Source organism: Oreochromis niloticus, linkage group LG3 (genome assembly GCF_001858045.2).
Source record: "Oreochromis niloticus isolate F11D_XX linkage group LG3, O_niloticus_UMD_NMBU, whole genome shotgun sequence".
Classification (NCBI taxonomy): Eukaryota; Metazoa; Chordata; class Actinopteri; order Cichliformes; family Cichlidae; genus Oreochromis; species Oreochromis niloticus.
The window spans coordinates 16,616,469-16,635,965 of NC_031967.2; the positions used below are offsets into that span (position 1 = coordinate 16,616,469).

The following is a 19,497-nucleotide window of genomic DNA, read 5'->3' on the forward strand; positions in this document are numbered from 1 at the left end:
ATTACACCCTATGAGCAAGCACTTTGGCGACAGTGGGAAGGAAAAACTCCCTTTTAACAGGAAGAAATGTTTGGTGTCAAAGTCAAAGCACAGATCCATCCAGTCTCTGTATTTCAGCTTATTTCTTTTATACACACAATTAACAGGAACATTTTCAGACAGCTAGTGTTTACCTGACATTACCTGCGTACCTCACAGTTTGCAGGTAATGGGCATAATAATTACTGAACAGAGACGTCCTGCTGTGAACTTTGTTGCTGTGGATCTAAAATGTAAAAATACATCTGAGAAGATTTCTAATCATGATTTTATGAGCCCCCAGAGTTTGATACTGTTTGATACTTTCAGTGGGAGAAACGTTTCGTCACTCATCCAGGTGACTTGTGTGACTTTCTGCTGCTCATTCCTGTGCAATATCCCATCTGCCCCCCCGTCATATTCCTTTTCAAGATTTTCCTTATTTAATCACTAGTGTACATATATTTATAGATACATATATATTTAGTCATCTTTTCTCTTTTACTACGTCTCTCTAATATTTTGCTCTTTACTATTTTTCTATTTATTTATTTATTTTCTTTTTTTAACTATTATTTTATTTTATTTTATTATATTTTCTTCTACTGTACCATGCTACCGAGTGAATGCTGCTCGTCAAACACATTTCATTGCAATGTTGACCCTGTGCTAACTTGCATATGACAAATAAAACTGAAACTGAACTGAAACTGACTTGTTCAGGCTCAGCTGACTGCAGCTTTCCCCAATCTTATAAAAAATACATCTGCATAATGACTGAAACCAGCCCACTGAAGGAACAATAGGCTGGGAGGTCAGTTCCTTGACCATTAGGTTTCAGTCATTATGCAAATGTCCTTTTTATAGGGTTGGAAACCTGCAGTCAGCTAAGACTGAAGAAGTCACCTGGATGAGTGACAAAATGTTTCTCCCACTGAAAGCGTTACGTCCTGATGAACAGAATCCACTTCTGGGATTTACTAACCTGGATGATTGAGACGAGTTTTTATGAGGAGTTTTTATGAGGTTTACAGTTTCTTATAATTTCTAAACCAGAAGGTGGAGGAGATGGAGCTCATGATAACTGGCTACTGCATGTTTTATGAAATCATCCAATCAAAATAAAGTTGGCCTTTAGTGAAAGCGGGGCTTTAAAGGGGAATGAGCCAAAGCAGCTTTTAGACAGAAAATGAAACGAGAGTCTGCACCAAGTCCAGGATGTGATACATTATTTATAACTACATTTACAGTAATCACACATATTAGAATTGATAACGTGACCAGCAGTACTGTAGTAACTGTAATCCTGCAGTACTCACAGGCCTGTGCCAGCAGACACTGAACAACTGTCACTAAATTAACCTGCTCTTCACCGGTTTCCATTTACATACTTTGGAATAATTGTGTTTAATTTGAAATATTTTTCTTCTGTTACACTTAAAGTATTGAACATTTTTTTATTTAATTGTGCATTGTAGTGTACTCATTTGTACACATTTGATTACTTAGGTTCAACATATAAAGAGATTTTATTTGATAATAAATATTATTGTTTTGTTGTTCTTGTTGTTTGTTTCAGGCTGAGCAGCTGTAACCTGTCAGAGGAAGGCTATGAAAATTTGTTGTCAGCCGTCAGCTCCCAGTGCTGCAGTCTGAGAGAGCTGGACCTGAGTACCAACAGCCTGAATGATTCAGCAGTAAAGCTTCTGTCTGCTGCAGTGGAGAGTCCACACGCCAAACTGAATATTCTGAGGTCTGACCGATTTGTATTCTTTTTGTTTGTTTGTTTGTTTTGTTTTTAACTGAGAAAATAAATCAACAATTTAAACAGTAAAGGTAAACTTGATCAATTTACTGTTGTTTTGTCCCACATCTGCTCAGCATAAAACAACGAGGATTCTTAAAATATAAGATTAGTTATTGGACCCTGATTACACTTTAACAGCAGTCTTTGTTCATGTTTTCATTTTCAGACTCAACGTCTGTGAACTCTCAGAGGAAAACTGTGAAGCTGTGTCCTCAATGCTCAGCTCTCAGTCCTCTACTCTGACAGAGCTGGACCTGAGTATCAAAAATGTGCAGGATTCAGGAGTGAAGCTTCTGTCTGCTGGACTACAAAGTTTAAACTGTAAACTAAATAATCTGAGGTCAGATCAATTGACATTTTGTTTTTTCAAATGAACCAATTAAACATTTTGTTCAAGTTCATCCATATGATGTTGTATCTTAGTATGTTAAGGTTTCCTTCAAAAATAAAAAGATGGCATGTAATATAATAATATAATAACAAACTTTACATAAGTATTATAGATTATCTTTTATTTTTCAGACTGAGTGGCTGTAACCTGTCAGAGAGAAGCTGTGAAGCCCTGTGCTCAGTCCTTAGCGCCCAGTCCTCTAGTCTGAGAGAGCTGGACCTGAGTAACTCTGACCTGCAGGATTCAGGAGTGAAGCTTCTGTCTGCTGGACTAAAGAGTTCACAGTGTGCAGTGGAAACTCTCAGGTCAGGATCGTTAACACATATGATCGTTTAAAATGTGAATTATATTATTGATTGACTTATCAATAGAGCTTTTAGCTGAACTTATATTTATATTTGAGTGGATTATTAGACTCTGAATTACTGTGTAAAATTTGTCACAGTCATATGTTTGTTTATTTTTAAAAAAAATTCATGTGCTGGCCATTTTACATAAATTTGGCTAATCTTCCACAATATATACATTTGATTTCGTTAGGAATAAAATGTACAAATTACATATTTTGCTGGATATTGGGTATTAATGAAATTATTATGTCTTTAATGACACCACATTTCCATATGTAGGAGGTTACTGGTGGTATTGTTTCAGTGTTTGAATTTTCCTTGCAAAGAAACATCTGGAATTTAACAATACATATTTTAAAGCTGTTTTCTCCAAAGGGATTTGTATTAGTGATGGTAAATTTGATAGTTTTTAACGAATTGAGTTTAAATGAGTCACTCACGAAAATGCATCAGGTTTTTTAAGTCATTTGAGTCACTGAGTCAGTTGCCCAGAGAGTGCCAAAAATGTACTTTTTCACTCAAACTTAATTTGTTTTTCTTTTCATGTATATCCTACTGCTGAGATGAGTGATTGAAAAATAAAAACAACTATTTTATAGAGCAAAAAAAATTAAGATTTCTAAATCGGACATATATTTTGTTTATTTTACTAGTATTTCCTCAAATGTGTTAAATATATATATTTTCTCGTCTAAATAATTTAGTTAAATTGTGACTTTCAGATTATTTTACTTGCAATCTGCTGCTAATGTGAGTCAGACACTGGTTTCTTTTTTTTAATAGTGGTGGAACTGAGTTCATATATTTTTCCTTTAGTCTGCTTATCATTTTTGCACAAAAACGAAAGTGTAGACTGAATGCTATATTGCATCAGTCAGACTATCAGGCTTCATCTCAGATGAAGGAGTGACTCTTCCATGGTAACAAACTGTGAGTTTCAGCAGCTGAGAGGCAGGAAGGAAGGGTGAGTGAGTGGTCTTGATGCATGCTCAATCATCCAGGTAAGTAAATCTCCAAAAGTTGATTCTGTTCATCTGGATGTAGCATTTTGTGGGAGAAACGCTTCGTCACTCATTCAAGTGTCTTCTTCAGTCTCAGCTGACTGCAGGTTTCCAGCCCTATAAACAGTGCATCTGCATAATAACTGAAACCAGCCCACTGAAGGAACAATGGGCTGGGAGTTCAGTTCCTTAATCATAATTATGCAAATTCTCATGACCATTGATCAACAACAACTGATCAAGGCCCACTGATCAAAGCCCACTGATCAAAGCCCACTGATCAATGGCCATGAGAACCATTCACAGAGAGTTGGGGAATGGCTGCAATCACAGCATTTTAATCAATATTTTTAAAGGCTGTAGATTGGAGCCATTGCTCTAACAGTGTATATTGTGTCCTTGGGCAAGACACCTTACCCTACCGCCTACTGGTGTTGGCCAGAGGGGCCGATGGCGCGATATGGAAGCCTTGCTTCTGTCAGTCTGCCCCAGGGCAGCTGTGGCTACAACTGTAGCTTGCCTCCACCAGTGTGTGAATGTGAGAGTGAATGAATAGTGGCATTGTAAAGCACTTTGGGTGCCTTGAAAAGCACTATATAAAATCCAATCCATTATTATTATTATTATTGTTATTATTATTATTATTATTCTTATTCTTATTGTTATAAATGTAACAGGGCTTGGTGTTGATGCTAACAGTGCTAGCTGCTTCAGCCTCTATTTACACATTATAAGCACATTTAGCTTATTTTAAACAGTATATAAAACAGCTAGTACTGCTGGGACTTTATATTTTCACAAGCTAACATGAGCCAATCAGTGAGACGTCTAGCCATGACAGTTGTATGTTGCTGTGAGAAGAGTCGGGCTACATACAGTGATGCTAGTGTTAGCATGTTAGCTTCTGTGTTTTTATAGTTTAGACTTCTTGTTTATTGTTAGCTGCTCTGTTTAGTTGCTTTAGGGTTTCTTAGTTTACTTTTCCTGCTTTATTTTGGTAGTTATCATGCTTGGTGTCATAAGTTCAGTTTGACTTCCTCCCCTGACATTGTCTAAATTAGTTTCAGCTGTCGAAGGTTTTGAGTGTTTTCTATTTCTTCCATTTAAACAATAGTGGTGCACTCTATGCTTGTAGCTGCTGTGTGCTAAGTTCTTCTGTCAAGCAAGATGGTGCCTGTGTTTGGCTTTGCTGCCGCTGCAGCTTGCTGGAGAAAACAGTGTAGTTTTTCACTGTCGTCAATCTTTTTTTGTAAAGTCATTTTTTGCTCTTTTGTGTTCTGACTTAATTTCTGCTGCTTTAAATTATGATTGGGAGATACTGTTAACCCTTTAAGGCCGGTCAGAGCGGGAACACTCAGTTTTGCGTAACTATTTTTAAATGCCTGTAGATCTGCAACCACATAAGCTAGCGCAATAATTTTTATTTTTGCATGTGAAACCGGAGTTGTATTTGCATCTTATGCATCCAGCTTATCCTAGGTCATCGTTTCCTTGACCTACCCAAAAGTTGCATGAAAAGCACTTGCAGCAACAAAAAAGTAATATTCCAGAAACACGCTTTGCCAATCCGATCAGCTGTTCATAGCACTGCGTTGGAATAGATGTCAGCGCGAACTTTCGTATGTCCGCCATTACCTGCCCGAAACCTGAAGTGACGTCATTTTTGCGGAAATTGTAGTTGTTTGTGTTTTTACCTTCAAGGTCTTATAAGCCTACACTGGTGTTTTTAAAAGCCATGTTTGAGTTTATGCTTTTCTGTATAGTTTCTGGGATGCTTAGAACTCAAATTACACAGTTGGTAATAGAGATGGACCGATCCGATATTACGTATAGGTATCGGTTCGATACTGACATAAATTACTGGATCGGATATCAGAGAGAAATTAAAAATGTAATCCGATCCATTAAATATCAAAAAAGCACCTCACAAAACTTGCGACATGGCGTAACTCGGCTCATAACCGTAGCACGTCGGAGCATCACGTGATAGAGCGGCTGTGTGTATTTGTAGCCTCGAAGTTATCCCAGAGAGAAGTAAAGCAAGTGTGTAAGTTCATCTCTGAATGTTTGTAAAGCATTCCTGCGTTAAGCTTAACAACCGATATATGGAGCGACTGCCTCTCTCCCCCTCCCTCTCCTGCTGCTACTTCAATCGTGAAACTGATCAATGATCAGCTGATCGGCTTTTCTGCCAGAAAGAGGAAACCAGTGGCTGAACAACAGCAGCATGTTTAAGCTTGATAAGCTGTTTTAGAATTTAGTTAATATTACTTTCTACACCAGGATGCTTTTCTACGTAGCTGATGGCTGGTAACTGTTGTGAGTACAAGAAAATAATTATTAGAATGTAATGTGTTAAATTTGTTTAGATCACAGGAATAGGAAAGGATTTGTCTGTGTTTCAGTTTGGTTTAGCTGTAGGCCTGAGAGTGTGTCTAATTGTTTAGAGAGAAAGAAATTTATTGGTCTGGTGTCATAAAAGGAGACAGGAAGCTACAGTTGGGGGGTTGCTGATGCTGATGCTTGTACCTTTAATAAAAACTCATAATTGTTATAACTTAGAAGTAGGTTTGCAGGAGACTCTCCACATGCTTATCTGTAAATGTAAAACAACAAGATGTAATATGTTAACTCTGTTTCTATGTTGTGTAGAAGGATTTGGTGTAGCTTGGGTGAGGAGTTTACTTTTATGACCCCCAGGAAGTCACAGACACACACACACACACAGTGCTTTGACTGTTACGACACACCCACACCTACATGCACACTCACTCACGTGCACACACATACACACAGGTACACGCACACAGTCACTCACGTGCACTCACATAGACACGTGGGTACGCACACACACAGAAATCAGTTTCACCCTGGTTCTGATTTCTGTGTGCCGCTGCAGTCAGCTGTTGATTTTGCAGATCGACCACCATCAACTCAGTTGGCCCTGCTTAACCTTTGCTCCATAACAAACAAATCATTTATTCTAAGCAATCTCTTTATTAAAGAGTCTCTAGATTTTATGTGTCTGACTGAGACGTGGCAGCAAAATAAGGATTATGTCCAATGTTGCCTCTAATGTTTCATGTGTCTGAGCAAACACACAAACTCCCTGAGTGGTCCCTTGGATCACTGGATCACATTGTCACGTGGCTTCACTCCACATCAGCCACGCCACTTTGCTAGCTAAAACACTGGTGTTGGCACATGAGGACGCTGTCATAGCCTGTCAGCGACGTTGATTAGCTGCGTATATACGAATGTGAATCACATCATTGGCTGGACTATGGGATAAGGTGGCATCGTTCTAATCCCATATGGGAGCAGCCAGTCACTCACTGACTAACACTGCAAAACAGAATTGTTAACGTATTTATTTTAATTTCAATTCAGGTTAGATTAAGTTTTTTTGTGCGCAATGCAGATTTTCTGTGTGCAGAGACCGTGTCAGCGGATTGCACATGCGCGCAGCTTAGAGGGAACATTGATTATGTCCACTTGAATGAAATCTGCCCGGCTGGCTGCTCTGTCATCTGAACTCTGCGTCTTTTAGGACAATTTTCTCTAACACAATTAAATAAAACCTGATGAAGGTTAAAGGTCATCACTTGTATGTTGAACTACAAACTTGTCATCTGGAATTCTTTCACAGTTTTTTTGCAGATAGCGTGTTATTGACCATGAAGTGATTCAGAGTTATTCATACCAGAGTAACCAGAGAGGATCATATATTTTTAAATAGATAACTTTCTACGAGACTGAATACATTATGTTTATATAAAAGTCCGGAGCCTCTGGGGAGTATCCGAGTATTTATAACATTACACAAACCAAAGGTCTCCATCACAGTGTTCATGAAATGCTGGGTTTATCCATCTCCTGGGGCGGGCCTACGGAGGAGTGCTGAAGATTTCCCTGTGAGGGAGCTGCTGGTGAAGATCATGAGTCCTGCTTCATCAATGCGATGAGCTTCAGTCTTCCTGGTGTTTCTTAAATGATGCCTTTCTCAGTTGGTCAACAGAACATCTGGCACAGGACAGCTGTGATGAAAGAAAGGGAAGATGTTTCTCCAAACCTCTGGACCCAGGAAACCCAGCTTGGTCCTGATGGTCTCCCTCACTAGTTTCTCTCCAGGGTGAATGTAGCTGTGGATATAATATGGACTCTATTATTAAATGAAAAGGACTAATTAGACTACACTACTGAAACGTTCTGCTGATGTTTTTAAAGTCTCCATGTTACCAGGCTGTAGAGGGCTCTGAAGATTTAAACAGTTTTAGATCCATTACACTCACAGTCTTATGTTAAAATCTCAAAGGACAGCATTATATTTTTGATATTAACAGTAACTCTGGGCTTCTGTAGAGTGTGCAGATGATCTCATCGCTGTCTAAAAATGGATAAAAAAAGCATAAGAAGTGCTGAATCCTTCAACAACACAGACTATTAAGAGTATTAGGTGTGTAGCATCGCTAACTAGCTAGCAACAAGCCTCCAACACAGTGCGTATGCTAGCGGCTAATTTAGCAAACGAATTAACAACAAAGTGATTTTAGAACTATAAGATGATAAGCTGTGTGTCTTTTTCATAACAGTGACATGGTTGTATTTACCTTAATTAAACGAGTCGTCAGTCGCGGTAAACCAGCAAAAAAACTCGAGCAGCCGGGCTACGTAAAAAGTGTAGAGGGGTGTGTTTGCAGTCACGTCCAGCGGGTGTGTGGGCGGGAGCGTTACACAGTCGCTCCACCTCAAGTCACTACTGCGCAGACTCTGGCTCCAAATTTGCAAGATGGCAGCCTCCACAAGCGGGATATTTTGGCTTCATTTTTGCACAATGGTAGGAGGCGGAGTCGCGTCGTCCATGTTTTCTACAGTCAATGGTTGAGACGCATAATGACACCCATTTCAAGCCAGCACTGATCAACATCCCTCCTGTGACCCATGGCTTTATATTCAGAGCCAGTGATGATTTTAAAAACTGTGATTAAAATAATTGCTGACGTTAATCAGTTAATGAGTTAACGAGATAATAACAGGTTAACTTGCACTAATAATTAGACTTTGGTGACAAACTGATGTGATCTCCATGTTTCCTTTGTTGGACTGTGGGCGAGTGTCAGAGCTGAATGTACTGAGTAACATGTAGAGTTTAAACATGTGTCAGTTCCAGTTTTAGAGCTCTAAAGTGCAGCTATCATGTTAGGAATATGTTAGGAACAGACAGTAACACTGAGCACACTGAGGTCAAATCTTTATTTTACCACTCGCTGCATTCTTGATGTTCATGAATTCAGCAGGTTCATGATTGTCTGCAGCATTAATCTCATATTTCCATCTAAAGTGTTGAATTTGACTGTTTGATGTTCTTTATGATCTCTGGCACCAGTTCATCTGTAGGCCGAGCTCAGTCCATCCATTTAGTGAAATGATGTTTAAAGGTCTCCTTGTTCTGTGAGCGTGCACAGATCCTGAAGCAGAAAGCCTGGGTTAACATAGAAATGATCATCACTGTGATGATGCTCGTCATCTCTGACTGGGATTTGAGGTTTTGTCAAAGCAGCAAAGAAAGCTTGGCTATGTTGGACTGGGTGTGGCAGCAGCTCCCAGTTTGAGTTCAGGAGACAGACACCCTCTCTACTTTGAAGATCAGCTTCAAACTTTCCTTTTTGATAAAGCTTATAGTTCGAGCTGGATCAGGTGACCCTGAACCATCCCTTCGTTATGCTGCTATAGGCTCAGGCTGTTGGTGGACTTCCCATGATGCTCTGCTTTCTTCTCCACTCCCCTCTTTTCACTCCTGATGCTTTTATATGTCACTACTGCATGTCCTAAACCTTTGTCTTCTCTCTACTTAGTTTGTGTTTTGTTCTTGTCTCTCTGAGCTCATCTCCTCTCTTTCCCCTCACCCTGCAACCAGTCATGGTAGATGCTCCTCCTGGAGCCTGTTTTCACTGGGAGGATCTTTGTGTCCTTCCCACCATTACCAAGTGCTGCTCACAGTGGATTGTCTGATGGTTGGGGCTTTCTCTCTAATATTGTAGGCTGTTACCTTACACTGTTAAACAGCTTGAGATGTTTTGTGTGTCTGCAGTCTGTCAGGCTGTCTGATCACAGAGGAAGGCTGTACTTCTCTGGCCTCAGCTCTGAGCTCCAACCCCTCCCATCTGAGAGAGCTGGACCTGAGCTACAATCATCCAGGAGACTCAGGAATGAAGCTGCTGTCGGCTGGACTGAAGGATCCAGGCTGGAGACTGGACACTCTCAGGTATGGAAAGAATGTCTGATAGAGGAGGAAGAGCTGGAAACATTTCCTGTGTCCTTCACTCACTTCCTGTTTGTTTCCTGCAGATGAGACATGAACAATCACACATGCAGGAATATTGTCAGGGACAGACACACTAGTCTAGCTGGATAGTACATGGATATTTATGTAGGGGGTCTCCAAGGAGTCTGTTTGCAGGAACATTTATGTCACAGGTGTACCTGAGATAAATACCACTGTGTACCTAATAAAGTGTCAGCCATGTGTATGTTTCCCATGCTGTATGTCCACAGTGATAGTGACAGAAGGATGAAACAAGGCTGTGAATCATTTCAGTCTGTGTGTGTGACAAAGAGGCAGACAGGAGCAGCTAACATTTGGAAATGGAAGCTTAAATACTGGAAAATCTACATTCACATTCAATAAATTTGTTCTCAAGTGCACAACTTGAGCAGCTATTGCTAAGTAGGCCACTTTGCTCTGCTAAGGATTTGTGTGACCATGATGGAAACTCTGAAAAGCTAATGCTGCTAAGCTAATGCTGTTTATGGGCCCTGTTAGAATCAATATTTCATTCTCATTCTGTTGTTTGAGAACAATATTAATGTCTCACATCATTATAACACAAGAGAAAAGGGTATTAGCGTTAGCTACTAATGCTTATTCACCTCAAATTAGCTTTAGCTGCTAATGGGATACTACTTAGCATAAACCCTTTACATCCTTATAATGCAAGGGAAAAGAGTCACTCATGGCAGCCTTTAGCAATAAGGTCATATCATTATAACACAAGAGAAAAGGGTATTAGCATTAGCTACTAGTGCTTATTCACCTCAAATTACTCCCTAATATAATGCTAATTTACATCAAATTAGCATTAGCTGCTTATATTGTTATAAGAAAAGAGAAAACGGTATTAGCATTAGCTGCTAATAATTATTCACCCCTAATTAGTTAGCCCCTAATGGCAGCCTACTTAGCATTAACTCCTGACATTGTTATAATGCAGGGGAAAAGAGTTACCATTATTGGATAATGCTAATTCACATCAAATTAGCATTAGTTAATAACGGTAGACTTCGTATCATTAGCTGCTGTCATTCTTACAAAGCAAACAGTATGAACATTAGCTGTTAATGCTTTTTCATCTAAAATTAGAATTAGCCACTGTGAGCATTAGCTGCTCACATGGTTATAATGCAAGGGAAAAGAGTTAGCATTAACGGATGATGCTAAGTCACGTCAAGTTAGCGTTAGCTAGTAATGGCAGCCTAATTAGCATAAGTCCTCACATCATTTTAATGCAAAGGAAAATAGTTAGTTGATAATGCTAATTCACATCAAATTAGCAATAGTTATTAACGGTAACACGCATCACATTGTTAAAATTGAAAGAAAAATAGTATAAGCATTAGCTAATCATATTGTTAAAATGTAAGAAAAAACATTGTTAGCATTAGCAGATAAATTAGCATTAGATAATAACGGCAACCTACTTAGCATTAGTTGTTCACATTGTTATAAGGCAATAAAATATGGTATTAGCATTAGCTGCCGATAGGGCTTTGGAGCGTGATGTCACGGGGGTGGGCGTGGAAAGGATTTTGGCCCGATCCGCCATTTTGGGGGTTTAGCGCAAGTGAAAAGGGAGCGAAGCCACACACAACAGCCGTGGTTCGTATTTGATGTGTGATCGCACGACCGGCAAGAGAATAAGCTTGAAAAGGGTTTATCTTTTCATTCTTCCCCAACCTGGAAGCAACATGAGGCAGCTCGTGTATCGGATGTTACCAAACGAAGGCGTCTAGCCTGGATAGCAGCCGTGAGACGAGCTGATCTCCAGTTCTCTCCCATCTCCAAATATCTGTTGGTGCTCCAGACACTTTCATTCCGGTAAGTTCTAAATATGTTCATATCACTCTTTATAGCCTATTAGTTTTATTTTCGATGCGCTCTGAGGTCATAGCAAATTAGAACAAACATCCTACTGAGTGATTTTGCAGCACTACCTTCTCTTTATAGAGTTTCTAATTATTTGGCATTATTGCAGGCAAACCAGCCTATGAAATGGATGAAACACATCGTGACTGGGTTCCAGCGCTACACAAGGGACCTGTTTCAAACATACCACCATGCCAATCAGATTACTTCTTCCATGTGAGGGTGAAGAGGTGACCCTTCAGGATAAGATGGTGAAGGTTTGCTGCGTTTGTTGAACAGTGTTGTAGTAAAACCAGGGAAAAAGCAAACTTGCTCCTGTTAAATATTCTTAAGTCTTTTGCTGTATAAATAGTGGTATTTTTTTTTTTCAAAAGATACAGTAAATAATGTTAGTAGTGGGTGATATCATGTAAACACTGTCATGATTTTATGTAAACATTTTGTCATTTGTAAACTATAAATGACATGGATTCTACATTGTAACTGATGTGATGTTCTATAAAGTGGTTTTAATAATAAAAAAAAGAGGCAAAACTTAGTTTGTTTCTTTATTCAATTTTTGAACAGTGGTACTCAGTCAGTACATATTCAGTAAATGCAAATTATTTACATGGCAGTGCACTTCAGGCATAAATCTAGACCCCTAGATAAAACATTATGGCATTATAGCTATTCTGCCCTCACTGCTACACTGGACACAGTTATGCAGATAGATAAACTCCTCGACAACTGACAGGTGTATCGTCCCTTTTATTGACGCTGCCTTCAATTATCAACAGAGTGAAACTACAAACAGAAGAAAATAAGCAATATTCAGTCTATATATTCACACGATACTGCAAATCAGTTGACTAAACTAGCTAACATTGGAAAGAAAGTAAATCTGAATACAGTACACCTTTAACCATAAAAGTGCATAAATAATAGCATATATAGTTGCATTAACTCTTGTTCAACTTAAATACTCACAAGCGATGCTTTCTGTAAAACAACGAAGAGGATGGATGCAGATGTTTATCAGAACAACATGCTGAGTCAGTCTTTTCTCAAAGTGTGCTGCATACTAACTCTACAGCTAATAACAAACAAAACTTGGCATGAAAGAACTGTAGTGACTCCTGCTGGTGGGAAGAAGAACTACACCAGCACACTCCCCGTCTGACATCAATTGGATGTCATCACCATCTTTAAGGATCAGTGTCTCTATTAGTATTTCGCAGCAGGAGTACAGTCTCTGTCACTGGTCGTAAGAAGGTTTTAGATGTACCTCCAGAAGCGACCTTTACCTCAATCTTTCTGACATGTCCGTCTTGGCTAGGAAAGGTCTCAACAACCACCCCCATGGGCCAGTGGTTTCTTTTAGCTCCACTGTCCTTTAGAAGAACAAGATCTCCCTTTTGAAGATTTTGACTCACAGATTGCCATTTCCTTCGCTCTTGGAGTGTCGGCAGATACTGTGTTTTCCAACGGTGCCAGAAGACATTTGAAAGATGCTGCACTTGTCTCCATTGACGTCCGAACAAATCTTTATTGTCAAAGTGCCCGGGTGGCGTAGGTGGTAATCCAGTTTTCTGCGTAAGGAGGGTAGCAGGTGTAAGAAGAAAGGGGCAATCTGGATCTGATGAGACTGGTAGTAGCGGTCGAGAGTTTACGATAGCGGTTACCTCTGCTAGAAGGGTAACGAGAACTTCATGGGTCAACGGGCGAACTGGGTTGACAGTTAGCATAGAGTCCAGTATGCGCTTCACGATGCCAATCATGCGCTCCCAACTTCCTCCCATATGAGAACTATGAGGAGGGTTGAAGATCCATGTGCATTCATTCTTGGATAAAAAGTCTTGAATTTCCTGGTTGTCGCAGTGTTTTGAAGTTATGCCGAGCTCCTTGCACGCTCCCAGAAAGTTGGTCCCACAGTCGGACCTCAACTGCTTTACTGGTCCTCTGATAGAGATGAATCGTCTCAGAGCATTGATAAAACTAGACGACTCCATCGTCTCGATGACCTCAACATGAATGGCCCTGATGCCCAAGCAGGTGAAGATGACGGCCCAGCGTTTGCTGCTGGCAAGGCCTCCTCTTGTTCTCCGAGAGCTTACTGTCCACGGTCCAAAGACGTCAACTCCGACGTAAGTAAACGGGGGGCAGACTGTCACACGATCAGAGGGTAAGTCTGACATTTTTTGCTTTTCTGTGTTCCACCTGAGCTTGCGGCAAATTACACAGTGGTGGATGACTGAGCTGATGCTCCGTTTCCCACCAACAATCCAGAAGCCAGCCGATCTCATGGCTCCCTCTGTGAAATGGCGCCCCTGGTGCTGCACCTGTTGGTGGTAGTGTCGGATTAGTAGGGTAGTTAAATGGTGGTTACCTGGGATGATAATGGGGTGTGCTTCGTCGCTTTCCATGCTGGCTTGTGAAAGGCGACCACCAACCCTGAGACAGTCTGCATTGTCTTTGAAAGGAGAGAGTTTTCTGAGAAGGCTCTGTTTCGGAATGTCCTTTTGGGCTCGAAGACATGTGAAGATGTCAGGGTAAACCTCGTGTTGAAGACCACTCAGAAGAACGCTCTTTGCCTTACTGTAATCTTCTGGACTAAGACTTTTGCAGGTATGCCAGCCATGACACTTTTTTGGGGGAGTGCTGTTCCTGTAACACCTTGCAATATGAATGAGCCTTGCTATTGCTCTCAACAATGACCCCCAAGTAGAGAAAGACACAAATCGTCTCGTTTCGAGGAAAGAAGCCGCGACATTGGTTGAAAGTGATGTCACTGTTGGACGGATCTCAGGATCTGATTCAGGATTGACTAGTTCAAAGGTGTGTTTAGTCACTTCAGGAGTTGATCCCAGTAGGTAATCTGGTCCTTCGAGCCATGGGCTTGATGAGAGCGCACTAGCTGGGATTGATCTTGAAGCTATGTCGGCCGGGTTAAGGTCTGTTGGAACATAGTTCCACTGCTCTGGGTTGGACGATTTTCGAATCCTCTGTACGCGATTGCATACGTAGACGTAGAATCGTCTGGATTCACTCTGTATGTATCCGAGTACCACTCTGCTGTCCGTGAAAAATCTTGTAGAATGGAAGGGAACATCGATTTCCTCTGTGATAATGTCAGCAATCTCGACAGCAAGAACAGCTGCACATAGCTCGAGCCTGGGGATTGTTATTTCCTGCTGCGGTGCAAGTTTCGCTTTGCCAAACACGAATCCCAGTTCGCTTTTGCCTTCTGAATCTGTGAGCTTGACGTAGGCTACTGCAGCGATAGCTTTTGTAGACGCGTCACAGAATATACAGAGCTCCCTTTTTTCTGCGCCACTGAAGGATATGGAGGTGTACATTCTTGGTATTCTGACTTCTTCGAGAAGTTTCAGGGACTCTTTCCATGCGCTCCACTCTTGGAGCAACTTTTCTGGGAGTGGATCATCCCATTGACATATGTCTGTGGAAAGTTCTCTAAGGAGAGCTCTGCCTTTGATGCTAACCGGAGCTGCAAACCCAAGAGGGTCAAACAGACTGTTGACAACTGAAAGTACCCCTCTGCGGGTATAGGGCTTCTCAGCAGTGGACACTTGAAACGTGAATTTGTCTGTTGCAATGTCCCAGCTTATTCCGAGGCTTCTTTGCATGGGTGGGATGTCGGCTCCTAGGTCGAGGTCTTTTAGACCCTTGGCTAGATCGTCTTTGTGGAATGCCTTCATTACGTTCACGTCATTGGATGCAATCTTGTGTAGCCTCAGATTAGATGAAGCCAGAGTGTCTTGAGCGTTTTGCATAACAGCAATGGCATCAGTACTTGATTGGAAGGAGGCAAGACAATCATCTACGTAAAAATGTCGCTCCACCAGATGTTGTGTGGTGATGTCTTGCTTGTCTCGGTCTTCTGATGCCCTTCTGAGTCCGTAAGTTGCAACCGCGGGCGACGGGCTGTTGCCAAAGACATGTACGGTCATTCTGTATTCCACAATCGGTTGATCCATGTCATTGTTTTGGTGCCAGAGGAATCTCAAAAAGTTCCGGTGGTCCTCCCTGACCACGAAGCAATGGAACATTTGTTTGATATCGGCTGTGACCGCCACCTTTTCTTCACGGAGTCGCATCAACACACCCAACAAGCTATTGTTGAGGTTGGGCCCAGTAAGAAGAACATCGTTGAGGGATACTCCATTGTGTTGCGCACTTGAATCGAAGACAATGCGTATTTGTTCCGGTTTGCGTGGGTGATACACTCCGAAGAAGGGGAGGTACCAACACTCTTCTTCTTTAGTGAGTGGTGGCGCTATCTCAGCGTGGCCGTTATCAAACAAAGTTTGCATGAAGTCTGTAAACTGACCTTTCACCTGAGGGCGTTTGTTCAGCATGTGGCGTACTGACGTAAGGCGTTGCATAGCTTGCCGCTTATTGTTCGGCAGGCGTGGCCTGGGCGAACGAAAAGGTAGTGGCGCAACCCAGCTGTTGGCACTGTCCTGGTAGACCTCCTTGTCCATTACCTGTAGAAAGGCTCTTTCTTCCTGTGAGTAGCCGAGGCTCTCGTCCAAACTCGTTTGTTTGAAAACTGTTTCTCCAATCGAAGAGTGCTTTGTTCGCATTGGAGAGTTGACCTTGTTGTAGCCTTGCGAGTTGAAACATTCCTTTACTTGAATGGCATTTTTGCATGGAAGGAAGTGACTTGGACGACCATTGTCTAAGATGTTTGTTTTGAAAATGTTAGCACGCGTGGGTTTGTGAGCTCCACCCAGGCAAACGTTCCCAATGATCACCCATCCAAGAGCTAGCTTCTGTGCAAATGGCGCATTTGGAGGGCCATTGCGCTGGTCGAGAACTTTGTGTGCTTGAATAACGTCCCTTCCAATGAGCAGCAGGATCTGAGCGCTCTGGTCGAGAGCTGGAATTTCGGTTGCGATTTCATGAAGGTGGGTGTGGTTTCGAGCAGCTTCAGCTGTGGGAATCTCACTGCGATTGTCGGGTAGCATATCACACTCGATAAGTGTCTGGAGCTCAAGACGTGACGTACAGTCTGCCGATTCTACAATGAAGTTGAAAGCTCTCCTCCCTGTCACTTCCTCCAATCCGGCACAGGTTCTCAGTTTATATGGAAAGGAGTTCCTGGTGACTCCAAATGTGTCAAAAACCGATGATTTTGCAAGTGACCTATTGCTTTGGTCATCTAGGATGGCGTAGGCCTTAAGCTTCTTTTCAGGTGAATTCTTTGGGTAGATGAACACAAGGCAGATCTTGGCACATGAGTGACTTTCAAATTCACTTCCACAGACTTGTGTGCATGTTGAGATAGCTGTGAGGCGTGTAGCATTGCACTCCCCGCCGTCAGCTTTCACGGGCTCTGCAATAGTAGCTGTCACAGTAGTCGTTGGTGCCAGTCCCGGATGAAGAGCTGTAATGTGTAATTTTGAATCACATTCTGTACAATGTATCTCTGACTTACATGTCTTTGCCTGGTGGTTTGTAGAAGCGCAGCATTTGAAGCAAATCATGTTTTTCTTAAGATAGGCCTTTCGCTCCTCCAGTGGCATTTCCCTGAATGCTCTGCATTTTTTGAGAGCATGAGGTTTTTTGTGGATAGGACATTCCTTATTTGGGTCCTCAATGTTTGTAGGAGTTGGTTTCAGCTCCGTACTGACAACTTCGGTTCTGATGACTGAGATAGGTTCTCTTTTAGCGTGTTTTTCGTAAAGTTTGTTTGTCTTTGAAAGGGCAGGAGGCGGCTGCACAGACTGCCTAAAGCTGGGGTCGTTCCGCATCTTTGCTTCTCTACTGATGAAAGCCACAAATGCAGAGAACGGCGGAAATGATACACAATGGTCCTCTTTGTATTTAGAACCATAGTTCATCCATTTCTCTTGCATAGCAAAGGGGAGTTTTTCCACCACTGGATTAATGCCTCTCGCTGTATCGAGGTAGAGTAGACCTGGAATGTAACCTTCACTCTTTGCGGCATCTATCTCTAGGAGCAGGTCTTGTAGTTCTCTCAACAGTTGTGGATCTTTGTATGAGATTTTTGGGAAACGGTCCAGTCTGTCGAGCAGTGCGTTCTCTATAGCTTCGGGGGAGCCGTAGCACTCATTTAATCTTTCCCACACCTTAGCGAGTCCTTCAGAGGGATTGTTAATATGAACAGCTCTTAAACGATATGCATATTGGACTGATTCTGCACCGAGCCATTTAATCAGCAAATCCAGTTCCTCACTGGCCGTTAGGTTTAAGTCACAAATCGCGTTCTCAAACGAAGATTTCCATCCCCAGTAATCTCCTGCCTTGTCACTGAACCTTCGGAGGCCACCGGTGAGTAAGTCACGTCTTGCAAGAAACCTGGCTACGTCTGAAATGTTTCCTTGTTGCATGCTCACCTTATGTTCAAATCTCGGTGAAGTACCTGGCGACGTTTTCTGCATTAATTTCGAAGACTGGGAAACGTTTTCTCCTTTGTCAGTACTCAGAGGTTGAAGGACATATTCCTTTAAGGTGTCCGACCTGGTTGGCTCTTGTTTTGGTGTGAGGAATGTGACATTTGGCGCGGGCATTGAATTATACCTGGTGTGACCAATTGGGCTTGTGCTGTCTTTGATGATGAGCTGGTCTTTCACATAGTTAAAGGTGCGTTCCAAAGTGTCGACCCTTTGAGGTACACGCACATGTTCTTCTTCAAGATCGTTGACTGCTGTTTCAAAAACTATTGCTTCAGCGTGTGCCGCTTCCGCATCACGTTCTTGTTGGAGGGCTTGTAATGTGGCCTCTAGACGTGTTTCTTCTACTTTAAGCTCTGCTTTCTTAACTTGCATTTCTATTTCCTTTTTAGCATATTCAGCTCTTTTGCGTGCTGCTTCAGCCTTGGCTCGAGCGTTTAGGGCGGCCATACTGGCAGATGACCTACTTGTACCTTTTGACGCATATGATTTCTCTGAACGGACAGATGATGCTTTATCTTCTCTTGCTTCAGACATGGTTGATGTAGCTGAGTTGATGTAACATCCAAAGGTTGTCTTGTAGAAGGACGCTTTTTCACTATTCTGCCCTCACTGCTACACTGGACACAGTTATGCAGATAGATAAACTCCTCGACAACTGACAGGTGTATCGTCCCTTTTATTGACGCTGCCTTCAATTATCAACAGAGTGAAACTACAAACAGAAGAAAATAAGCAATATTCAGTCTATATATTCACACGATACTGCAAATCAGTTGACTAAACTAGCTAACATTGGAAAGAAAGTAAATCTGAATACAGTACACCTTTAACCATAAAAGTGCATAAATAATAGCATATATAGTTGCATTAACTCTTGTTCAACTTAAATACTCACAAGCGATGCTTTCTGTAAAACAACGAAGAGGATGGATGCAGATGTTTATCAGAACAACATGCTGAGTCAGTCTTTTCTCAAAGTGTGCTGCATACTAACTCTACAGCTAATAACAAACAAAACTTGGCATGAAAGAACTGTAGTGACTCCTGCTGGTGGGAAGAAGAACTACACCAGCACAATAGCAGTGGCAACTCCTCCACAGTAGCGGGTGGGATTTTTCTTTTTTGAGGACGGCTCCTTTTACCTTTCAATATGGATGGTCTGTTTATGTTTTGATCAAGAGCCTTTTTTTGGGCAGCTGAAGAGGAGAAGTCTCTTATGGCCAACCTCTGGCTGTATCTTGGTCATATTACCCAGCAAAACCCAGTATGCAGGTTCATCTGTAACAGTCCTTGTGCCACAGATCC

The 19,497-nt window shown here is 41.6% G+C and overlaps 2 protein-coding genes across 2 annotated transcripts; both read right to left on the bottom strand.

The window, feature by feature from the left end:
- Positions 1 to 12,437: 12,437 nt before the first annotated feature.
- LOC109201599 (uncharacterized) lies at positions 12,438 to 15,239 on the bottom strand. Its single transcript, XM_019357360.2, has 2 exons — positions 12,740 to 15,239; positions 12,438 to 12,556 (listed from the first exon to the last, which is right to left on the bottom strand). The coding sequence occupies exon 1, from the start codon at positions 15,106 to 15,108 to the stop codon at positions 12,958 to 12,960; it is 2,151 nt and encodes a 716-aa protein (XP_019212905.1). The 5' UTR covers positions 15,109 to 15,239; the 3' UTR covers positions 12,438 to 12,556; positions 12,740 to 12,957.
- On the bottom strand, positions 15,138 to 19,263 carry LOC106096765 (uncharacterized). Its single transcript, XM_025904708.1, has 3 exons — positions 19,088 to 19,263; positions 15,235 to 18,904; positions 15,138 to 15,179 (listed from the first exon to the last, which is right to left on the bottom strand). Exons 2-3 carry the CDS (start codon positions 18,724 to 18,726, stop codon positions 15,138 to 15,140), a joined length of 3,534 nt encoding a protein of 1,177 aa, XP_025760493.1. The 5' UTR covers positions 18,727 to 18,904; positions 19,088 to 19,263.
- Between the last annotated feature and the right edge of the window lie 234 nt (positions 19,264 to 19,497).

Excerpts from the sequence above, each read along its gene's own strand:
- LOC109201599 (XM_019357360.2), bottom strand. The coding sequence starts at position 15,108 with ATGTACACCTCCATATCCTTCAGTGGCGCAGAAAAAAGGGAGCTCTGT.
- LOC106096765 (XM_025904708.1), bottom strand. The coding sequence starts at position 18,726 with ATGTCTGAAGCAAGAGAAGATAAAGCATCATCTGTCCGTTCAGAGAAA. Across the intron at positions 15,180-15,234 it reads CGGTTAGCATCAAAGGCAGA|AAAAGTTGCTCCAAGAGTGG; the intron begins GCTCTCCTTAGA and ends ATCCACTCCCAG.